Raw genomic sequence first — 11,296 nt, 5'->3', positions numbered from 1 at the left:
TAATTTTTTTAAATCAGTAAACTTTATTTACGAAATATATTTTACATCTGGTCCTTTCCCTAAAATATAACATCAATATGACTTATGAAATAAACGCATGTACGAAAATGGAATTCATTTTATAATATTAACACTAGTAGTTCCATTTAAGCTTAGCTTAATAAGTACATAAAATATTTACTTCTGGATTGGCTTTACGGTATACATTTCATATAGTCACAAAAATATATAAAAAATGCATTAAATCTGTAAACATACATATCACAAAGGTACATAAAGGTTACTAATACTTGACTTGACACCGGTTTTAGAAGATTTAAAATAATCGTTTTTCATATGAAAATAAACCATGTACATTTCCTTCTAGCTGTGCAGAGTAAGTCCTCTTCATGAATCTGAGATCACCGGAGTAGCTCATTTCTCTCAGTTTGAGCAAAGAGCGTGCTCCAATATCTTGGCAGCTATGTTGCATGCCAGCTTGCAGGTACGGCAGGAACCTGAGCACCGAGCCCTTGTCTACAATACTACCGCTCACACCTTGAGCAACTCTATGTTTATCAGTTTCCTTATGAAAGTAGCGGCTCATTGCAGAACCTTTCCCTTCTTTGTTTTCCATCGCTTCTAAGCTGCCCATTCCTCTGTACTTCTTGAGTCTCACACCGTCCGAGAAAAAGTATTCTCCAGGAGCCTCAGAGGTGCCAGCGAGGAGAGATCCCATCATGACAGTAGAAGCCCCTAATGCGAGAGATTTAACAATATGGCCAACAGACTGGATCCCACCATCTGCAATAACTGGAATGTTGAACTGTCGAGCGTATGATGACACTTGGTATACTGCTGTGGCCTGTGGACAGCCACACGCCATGACCTCTTGAGTGATACAAATGGAACCACTGCCCATTCCGACCCTCAGAGCATCTACTCCGGCTTCAATGAGATTCTTAGCCTGCATCCTGGTTACAACATTGCCTCCGATGACTTGAATGTCTGGGTAAGATTTTTTAATAAATTTGATCATTTCTATCTGATAGGTGGAATTGCCCTGAGAAGAGTCCAGAACGATAACATCAACTCCGTTGCTCACAAGAAGTTGAAGACGTTCCCTGTCAGCTTCACGAGTACCGATCGCAGCTCCTACTAGTAACTGTTTGTTGGAGTCTTTTGATGCGTTGGGATAGCTGCGGGCTTTCTTCAAGTCTGTTCTGGCAATTAAAGCTACGAGTTCACCTGCTCCATTGATGATCGGCAGCTTTCCTTTCTTACTTTTCTCGAGAATGTAATTAGCATCTTGTAAAGTGACCCCAGACTGTGCAGTTATCATTTCACTGATGGGGGTCATAACCTCTTTGAGACTCAACTGTGGATCCCCTTCCCTGAAGTCAATATCTCTAGATGTAACAATGCCAATGAGGCGTCCACCGAGCTTACCGTTTTCAGTAATAGGGTACCCGGTAAAACCATTTTTCTTTTTTGCTGCGATAACATCCGCGACGGTGTTGGTAGGACCCATACAGACTGGGTCCCTGATAAAGCCATGTTTATATTTTTTCACTTTATGAACTTCATTGGCTTGATACTCGGCAGTGCAGTTGTGATGAATGATACCGATGCCTCCGCATAGAGCCATAGCGATCGCCATGTCGGCTTCAGTGACCGTGTCCATCGGAGTCGATACGAGCGGTGCCTTGAGGTTTATTTTTTTAGTGAGAGGTGACGTCAAGTCCACTTCTTCCGCCGTGAAGTCTATGAATCCAGGCAGTAGCAGGAAGTCGTTGTAAGTTAATCCTTCACTGTTAGCAAAGATTTCTTTAGCCGAGAGACCATCTCGCAGGTCTCCTTCCGCGTTCGACATTGCGGCAACACGTGTTATAACACGTTTTCCACAATATTTCACTGTATCTTGAGCGACGACTGTCCCCAATCACTTGGTGCTTTATATTGGGAGTTATTCTTGGTAGACACTGTAATTTTCCAGTAAATTCTTTAATTTTAAATCAGTAACACGTGGTTGTGTACTTTCGTCAACAGACTCCTATATTTGTAGTTATAAATTGAATTAACTTTTATTTTAGTCTATAACGATTACAATTTACTGTATTATTTTGCGGTTATGGCATCGAAACGTATTTAAATTACAAACAACACGTCCAGACGTACATCTAGCCGGCTTAAGAAAATAGTTTTTTATAAATTCCATAAAACGTAGGTAGTGATTGGGGCCGATTCTCTTGTACACAATCTCTAAACTAAACTAAATTAACAGGTCTAAATCTAGTGCTATCCTTTTCCACAAGCAAAATTATGAAAGGAATAGCAATAGATTTAGATGTACCATTTTAGTTTAGTTTAGAGATTGTGTACAACGGAATTAGCCAGATTATGTTATACTCTTATGTATAAAGTACTCTGTGTTATACTCTTTGATTCCAGCCCTCGCCCCACTGCCTCGCTCATAGAGATAGTTGCTGTTCCCTGTCCGGTGCTGTCATTCAATGTTAAATTGTCATTTCTATGTCAATGTCAATCATAAATTCATAGATTCATAGGTTTTTTTTCATAGTTTTTTTTCTTTTAACAGGTTTTACGGCTCTGGGTAGTCATAGATAAAGACAAGATAAAGCTAGATAAAGAGTAGTTAGTGCCACAGCAGTAGTATAGACTCTAATGGCGCTGCCAGACGCTTGCAGCAAACAACACAGTAAGCATTGGCAAGCACCACAGAGACCTACATTTTATGTACAGTGATTGGCTTGCAGCCAATCGGATCTAAAGATCGAACGACAAGCGTTGGCAAGCATACGCAAATGCCCGTCCACACGCTTGCCATGCCACTGCTTGTTGTTTGCTGTTGTCGCGCTTGCGACAAACATGCTTATGTAGATCCTCTATTGATTACAGTGCGACAAGGCTCCCTTGGCACTTGAATAACATTGACAGGGGGGGCGCTGTTAGAGAACAAAGGCTTAGAATATTCACGGCAATGTTAGTTCCGATTTTCGCCACGCGTCAAGATTGCCTTTTCAGAGTTATGTGTGTTTAAGAAATTAAATAAGTATCACTCACGTTAACGGTGAAGGAAAACATCGTGGGGAAACGTGCATGCCTTTATAATGTTCTCAAAGGTGTGTGAAGTCTACATTGGTATACTTGACACACCTTCGAAATGTCGCACTTGGCGTGGTGGAATATGGCCAAACCCTTCCCATACTGAGAGGAGACCTGTGCTCTGTAGTGAGCCGGCTATGGGTTGATCGTGATCATGGCCCGCGACTTCGTCCGCGTTAATCTAGGTTTTAGAAATCTCGTGGAAACTTTGACATTCCGGGACGAAAAGACGTAGCCTATGTATATACTCGTATATTCTTCCTACAACAGCGATATAAATATCTTCTACGTCAATGTTAGTTACTATATCAGTACCCTTATTATAAATGCGAAAGTGTGTTTATTTGTTGGTTTGTCCTTCAATCACGTCGCAACGGTGCAACGGATTGACGTGGTTTTTGCATGGGTATAGATAAAGACCTGGAGAGTGATATAGGCTACTTTTTATCCCGGAAAATCAAAGAGTTCCCACGGGATTTTTAAAACGAGTCGCAAGCATGGGCTAGTTAGGATTATTGTAGCCCTAAAAAACTAGCACCTGCACGGTTGTTCACGATCACGACGGAGCAGTGAGCTCTCTCTCCTTCTGGAGTTGAACAGGGATGTCTCCTGTCCCTTCTACTGTTTATTTGTTCATCGATATCGTAATGCGTCGTGTCTCCATAAAGCCCGAAGTATACCATGAATTAGTAGTAGGTAACCGCTTTTGCATCTTCAAGGGTGTATTTGCAAAATGAGCGGCTGAGCGCTGATTGTATGATCACTGATATAATTTGTATGGTGACTGCGCAATATCAAAATAACACTTTAACTCTGTGTTAAGGGGTTTTTAAGGTGCAATTTTGATATTTTTTCTAACCTACATTTTAATGTGCATACCTATGTCTGCTAACAGAACAAATACTTATTACAAGAATATAATCGGCACGAGAATAGAGAAAATAATACTAAACTCGACCCTATATCGTTAACTTTGTGTGAAAAGGAGACGGAAAATCGTTCTTATACTTAGTATCAAAAATAATAATGATGAAAATCATCAAATAACTTTACCTACCTTTGGAGATAAATGACCATTCCATGGTTAGCAATCTGTAGTTCCATTTTATTTAAGTAGTATATTTTAGCCACAAGAAAGCTCTCATATCTGTAACATTACTTGCAAAGCATTGCAAACGCACCCTGCCTGGAAATCTAATGTGCTCACGATACGAGGTGTATAAATTTCTCGCTAGTAGAGTCAGTCCGCTTAAATGCGTGTGAAACGTGGTAGGTCGGTACGTCTACATAAATTAATTGCTCAATTCACAAAATTCAGGTTTTACTTAAAAAAGTGACACTCATATAAGGTTATGGTAGGAGCCAAAAACAGGGGGCATGAAATACAACTGCTGCAACCCTAAGTTAACCTAGAAACAAATATCTAACTATTAATAAGTACGTAGGTACATTACATACAAAACAAAATCTAAAACCAATAAAATAGGACGTATACCTAGGTCCTTATTAGTATTAGGACACACTTTCAAAAACTATGTGGGTTTTAATAAAACATGGTAAATTATTTATTTACTTAGGTGCCTATTTAATTTTTCGATGTGATACCTATACTCACTTTACATTAATAAATCTAAAGTGTACCTAGATAACTATTCAAAAACATACCTACGGCAACTTTGTACATCATGTTAATACGTTCCTTTCTCAATAAAGTAACTTCTCACATATTTAATATAATAATAATAATTTATAATATTCTATTCCGGCGGAATACATTGCTCATTTATTCTAACATACCCTGTCGGACATTTGTCACCGTTAAAACTCGATCTATCTTCCAAAGATATATCTGTATCATTCGTTGCTTGTGCAGGTCTAGATTGACCGTCTTCAGGCGTCCCCGGACTCGTGATTTTCTTATTAGAGGATGAACCAGGACCAAGCATGGCAGGAACGATTAGTGGCGTTTGCTCTTGGGATAATATAATATCCAGAGCTTTGATATTCACCCTTTCTTCGTTGTTGATTTCAGCTTCAGCAGTGTTATTCATGAACTTTTTCGACATCTGTGTTGTATTGTTCTGTATATTATGTGTTTTCACTGCAAGGTTTCCTGATGATAAAGTAAAATCCTCTTTATCGGCAAGAAGTTCTTTTGATCTATTTAATTTATTATTATGGTATTCCGTGTCCGTATCTTTATTTTGTGATGCAACCACAAATTCTTCCGTATATTTCTGGTTTGAAGAAGTCGATGATATAACTATTTGTTCCGGCTGTACCACTTCTACCACAACAGCTAGTTCTCGACTGTGAATATTTTTCAATGTAAGCACGTTCAATAAAATGATTAGTCCTAGCATAATGCAGTTGTGCAGTTGTTTTCCTTAAATTATCACTTGTCAAGTTACAAGAATAAGAATTCGTAAGTATTAATCGTACAGAGAATTTTAACTTATTGCACAGTTTATGGAAAATTTATTTAGAAATCTATTTAAATTCCATTAAGCGTGATTTAACTTTAACGTATCAAAGACATAGTCGCTCTGTTTGCCGCTTTTTACACTTATGGCTTACTTAACTAGCCAACTAGAAAAAACTATAATGATGACTTCGTGATATAAATCATAAACACAAAGGGGGAAATCTTATGCTGCGTCATAAATTACCTGTACGGCCTTGTAAGTGTATCGTGATTTTGAAATCAGTTTTATAACATCGCACAAGTAAGATGATAGTAAATCAATCATCGTTCTGATTAATTGCTTTAACGGTGAAGGAAAACATCGTGAGGAAACCGGCATGCCTGAGAGTTCTCTACTTGTTTTAACGGTGAAGGAAAACATCGTGAGGAAACATGCATGCCTGAGAGTTCTCCATAATGTTCTCAAAGGTGTGTGAAGTCTACCAATCTGCACATGGCCAGCGTGGTAGACTATGGTCAAAACCCTTCTCACTCTGAGAGGAGACCCGCGCTCTGTAGTGAGCCGGTGATGGGTTGATCATGATGATGATCATAGTTTTTGAATTATCGTGCAAAATGTCGAAAAAATACAACTGTAGTACGGAACCCTCATTGCGCGAGCCTGACTCGCACTTGGCCGGTTTTTGAAGATGCTTAGGTTGCAGATCTCCTTGCAATGTTTTCTGCTGCTGCATAGAAAATGTATTATAAATATCTAATGAAATAGAACTAAGTATAGAAAATCAAAGGTGCAGAGGTGCCTATAGTTCGAACCCACGATTTACTCATTTCACTAGGCCACCTACTAGGTACCAATTCCAAAGTTGCCGTTTGGTTCAAAATTAAAATAGAAAGTACTTAGGTATATTTAATTTAATTATTGCTCATAAATACATCTACTCCATCCATCTAAGGACGGACGACATCAGACGAGTCGCAGGGAGCCGCTGGATTCAGGCGGCGCAAGACCGTGGCGTGTGGATATCCCTACAGGAGACCTATGTCCAGCAGTGGACGTCTATCGGTTGGTGATGGTGATGATGATGATATCTACTTAGTACTTACCCACTTAACTATAAGACAGGTAACTACATCTGAGTAAAAAACACGGGCGAGCAATCTCGATGAGTTCATCATTTTTAAACGCCCAGCAAGTTTATTACATAGGTACCTATATATAAGTATGTGCTTACTTAATTTTTAGAGTTCCGTACCTAAAGGATGAAACGGAGTTCTAATTAATGTCACTCTGCTGTCTGTTTGTATGTCCGGTGTGACGGGTCTCGTGTCTCTACTAGCGCGTCTATAAATATTCAAGAAAATAATTTTTCAGGGGGGATTCCATACATAAAAAAATCGGCCAAGTGCGAGTCAGGCTCGCGCAACGAGGGTTCCGTACACCAGTCCTATTTTTTTGATATTTTGCACGATAATTCAAAAACTATGATGCTTAAAAATAAATGAAAATCTGCTTTAGAATCCGCAGGTGAAGCCCTTCCATATGATGCCCCACTTGATATATAGTTATCTTCCTTCAAATATTGAAAATACTAATTATTAGTTACATTTCACCGCGATTAATAGCCTCAACTGGTGACAGAAGGGCTGGCTCATTTTTTGCGCAGCGGATCAGCCTGGCTGTCCAGCGCGGAAATGCAGCCAGTATTCTTGGCACCATTCCACGCGGTCATGATTTATATAGTAATTAGATAAGGCTAGCTTTAAGTTTTATTGTATTAAAAAAAAAAAAAATTATTAGTTCATGAGCACAATTTAATTTTTTTTTGTGATTTAACCACAAATTCACAGTTTTCAGATTTTTCCCCTAATGTCTGCTATAAGACCTACCTACCTGCCAAATATCATGATTCTAGGTCAACGATCGTTCGAGGTCAGAACGATTCGAAAATCCAGCTGGCCTCGGCGAACTCCGGGGGCCAGATTGACTCCAGAGACATCAAGAGCGAGACACCTCTGTTGAGCCCTCAAGCTCTAGCCTTGTATTCCACCATAGTTCCAAATGTAAATACGGCACATATTGTAAATACGGCCCATGTATTGTAATATACCTATATTGTAAATACACAGTGAACATAATATGTGAGCAGTTCTTTTATTTATGCACACGCTGCCGCAAGACAGACAGACAGACAGACAACAAAGTGATCCTATAAGGGTTCCTTTTTAGGGTTCCGTAGCCGAATGGTAAAAAACGGAACCCTTATAGATTCGTCATGTCTGTCTGTCTGTCTGTCCGTCCGTATGTCACAGCCACTTTTCTCCGAAACTATAAGAGCTATACTGTTAAAACTTGGTAAGTAGATGTATTCTGTGAACCGCATTAAGATTTTTACACAAAAATAGAAAAAAAACAATAAATATTGGGGTTCCTCATACTTAGAACTGAAACTCAAAAATTTCTTTTTCATCAAACCCATATGTGTGGGGACGTATCTATGGATAGGTCTTCAAAAATGATATTGAGGTTTCTAATATAATTTTTTTCTAAACTGAATAGTTTGCGCGAGAGACACTTCCAAAGTGGTAAAATGTGTCCCCCCCCCCCTGTAACTTCTAAAATAAGAGAATGATAAAACTAAAAAAAATATATGATGTACATTACCATGCAAACTTCCACCGAAAATTGGTTTGAACGAGATCTAGTAAGTAGTTTTTGATTTATCGTGCAAAATGTCGATAAAATACGATTTTAGTACGGAACCCTCAGTGCGCGAGTCTGATTCGCACTTGGCCGGTTTTTTCCTTTTGAGGTACGGAATCCTAAAAATGGAACCCTTATGGTGCGATTTTCGGACGGACGTCCGTCACAGTCGATTATTTCCGTAAGGAGCCGGAAAAATAGGAGCCGAAAAAATCGGATTTAGATATTTTTGTAGGATAGAAAGTGCCTAGCCTATGTTAGTAATGTTTTCAGCACGTTTTGAGGATGCAAAAGCTACCTTTGTAACGTCGACGGTCGAAATCGGTTCAGCGGTTATACTCGGACCGTTAAAAGATAACGGACAGACAGATAGACTTTGAATTTTTTTATAATAATTAATTAGGTAAGTAGGTAACTTAAGTAACATGCAATTTAAAAAATCGGTCAAGTGCGAGTCGGGCTGGCACACGGAGGGTTCTGGACCATCGTACAAAAAAGACCACTTTTTTAATTTTCATGGTGACCATATTGAAATTTTTATTATTTGTTGATATAGCAGCAATAGAAATACACATTCGGTAACAACTGTCTATTCTATTACGGTTTATGAGATACAGCCCGCTGACAGATAGCCGGATGGACAGTCGGACGGACGGACGGACGGACAGCGGAGGCTTAGTAATAGGGCCCGTTTGGCATCTTTCGGGTACGGAACCCTAGTAAAAATGTATGGAAATATATTTAATTTTAACTTAAGTAGGTAGGTACGTTAAAACGCTCAAAAACATCATTCATATGAACATTATAATATTTAAGTGCTACAAAATAATTATAAACTGGTTTTATTGAGATTTAGAATAATTTATATTCAACATCTTTTGTTAAAAGAATTTTTATTTCTCGCCTTGCTTATTATCTACTTTACATAAATAATTAATTATTGTTGGATTTTTACCTACGTAAGTACCTACTAATTAATCTCTTAAGAATCCTTGGCGATAATTTCGGCCGTAAGTTGGTAAATAATTCATAGGCAACTGCCAACTGCATAGTGTTCATACGTTATAATATATACCTACTCAACCCACACTACCATTATATATTATTATGTACCTACCTACTATGGCACGATCACATATTCGATCGTATTATAGGTAAGAATATAAGAAAGTAGCTTTTTTAATTATAATAACAGGATTGTTACAATGACGTGGAATAAAATGTAATTGTGCAAAAAAAAAAACCAGTTGATACTTAGGTAAATTGTAATGTTTATAGTTTATACCTAATAACAGTCTTCTGATATAAAATATTATAGAGACTTCTAAAATAATACCTATTCGTCTTTTATCCTAATATCTATCTCGAAATTATCATCGTCCTCACCAGTCTCTCTTTTAGGATCTGCATTAGTCTTATCAGCACTGCTTCCTGTATCGTTGGGGTTAAGGGGTATAAATAACGGGACATCGGTGTCTGGTTTTTGAGTTACCTCAGGCTTCTTTGTGAATTCATTTGAAGGTAATGTAGGTGTAGGTTGCAAGGTTTGGCCTTCAACGGGTTTAAAACCGTTATTATTATTAAGATTTTCTTGGTTATTCTGGTTACCAAAGTCATTATTAAATCCTTGATCGGGTTGATTGGGTTTATTAAAATTGTTGTTCCCCTGATTAGGGCGATTGGGTTTGTTGAAAACGTTATTTCCTTGATTTGGATCATCATATCCATGGTTGTTATTGCCTTGATTGTGATTATTATAACCATTATCGTTATATCCATTATTATGATATCCTTGATTTTGATTATTATTTCCATAGTTATCTTGTCCTGTCGGATTGTTAGGCCGGTCATAGTTTTCTTGATTAGGATATCTGTTCGGCTTGTAACCGTGCCCTTGTTGTCCATAGTTGCCATTTCCGGTACCGTAAAAGTTATTATTATTCGGTGGTCGCCCGTGATGGTGGCCATGGTTTGGTGGTCGGTTTACCCCGTTGTTTCCGTTTCCATAGCCGTTCCCGTAGTGATTCCCGTGCCCTTGTTGGTGTGGTCTATTTCCATTATGTCCGGGACCATACCCGTTATTATAGCCATTGTTACCGTTGTAGCCATTGTTACCGTTGTAGCCATTGTTACCATTATATCCATTTTGATTCGGCCTGAAGGGAGGTTGTTGTTTATTCTGATCATTATCTTCTTCCACAACCACAATGATGGTTTCTTCGGGTTGTTTTTGCGGTGGTTTTTTATTGTGGAGACCGAAATGACCTCCAAGGTTCACGTTTAAACCAGAAGTAAGTCCACCAAAAACATTTTGCGCACCAGATAATATACCACCAAGGAGTTGTCCGTTGCAGCTAAGGGCGACAGTTAAAAAAATGAACAAACTTAACTTAGTTTCCATTTTAAACAAAATTAAAAATACAGACTAGCGGCGATCTGCGCCAGGCAAAAGATCGCCTGAGTGACTGACTCGACTCATCTTCGCACCATATTCATATAGGTATTGAAACCAGTTCCTTATTCGCCTTCATCCAATACTCTTATATTACGCATAAATTTAAATAAAAAGATGTTAAGTTTATTATCGCTATTGAGTAGTAAAACGTTGATTAACCATCATCTTGACCTAAGCATTATACCTATATGTTACGGATATACGGAAGTTATTGTATCGTTGTATCCGTTGTATCCATTAAGTTCAGAATGGCCGTACATTAGGTTAGATAGGTATATTAGGTTATATAGTAATATAGTAAATTTAATACATTCTAAATTATTACTATCTCATGATTGAATCTGTAGTTCTATTGTTAAGTATACATACCTACTCGTACAGCTATAAGTAAGTTACGTTTTGATGAATAGCAGGGCGTATGAAAAATTATTGTTTTCTTACAACAGAAACTTTTCATATCAAATACCTACCTATCACGTAACATAACAAAAGCACACGTCAAGGTGTTCTAGAAGTTACTTAGTTTACTTACCTACTAAGTCCTAGGTATTTATTTAGCAACGTAAGTAACTATCTAAGTAGGTACTACTAGATTGTATAATTTTTAGTA

The 11,296-nt window shown here is 38.1% G+C and overlaps 2 protein-coding genes across 2 annotated transcripts; both read right to left on the bottom strand.

Annotated features, from left to right (window-relative positions):
* Positions 1-3: 3 nt before the first annotated feature.
* Positions 4-2,206, bottom strand: ras (Inosine-5'-monophosphate dehydrogenase ras). The gene has a single exon (XM_034969293.2). It carries the CDS (start codon positions 1,850-1,852, stop codon positions 317-319), a length of 1,536 nt encoding a protein of 511 aa, XP_034825184.1. The 5' UTR covers positions 1,853-2,206; the 3' UTR covers positions 4-316.
* A 7,272-nt stretch (positions 2,207-9,478) lies between these two features.
* On the bottom strand, positions 9,479-10,781 carry LOC117982860 (probable serine/threonine-protein kinase clkA). Its single transcript, XM_034969296.2, has one exon. It carries the CDS (start codon positions 10,630-10,632, stop codon positions 9,568-9,570), a length of 1,065 nt encoding a protein of 354 aa, XP_034825187.1. The 5' UTR covers positions 10,633-10,781; the 3' UTR covers positions 9,479-9,567.
* Positions 10,782-11,296: the final 515 nt, after the last annotated feature.

Source organism: Maniola hyperantus, chromosome 6 (genome assembly GCF_902806685.2).
Source record: "Maniola hyperantus chromosome 6, iAphHyp1.2, whole genome shotgun sequence".
NCBI classification, from domain to species: domain Eukaryota; kingdom Metazoa; phylum Arthropoda; class Insecta; order Lepidoptera; family Nymphalidae; genus Maniola; species Maniola hyperantus.
This window is presented reverse-complemented; position numbering and strand designations above follow the sequence as displayed.

What these genes read in the sequence shown, in the direction of transcription:
- ras (XM_034969293.2), bottom strand. Translation starts at nt 1,852, where the DNA reads ATGTCGAACGCGGAAGGAGACCTGCGAGATGGTCTCTCGGCTAAAGAA.
- LOC117982860 (XM_034969296.2), bottom strand. Translation starts at nt 10,632, where the DNA reads ATGGAAACTAAGTTAAGTTTGTTCATTTTTTTAACTGTCGCCCTTAGC.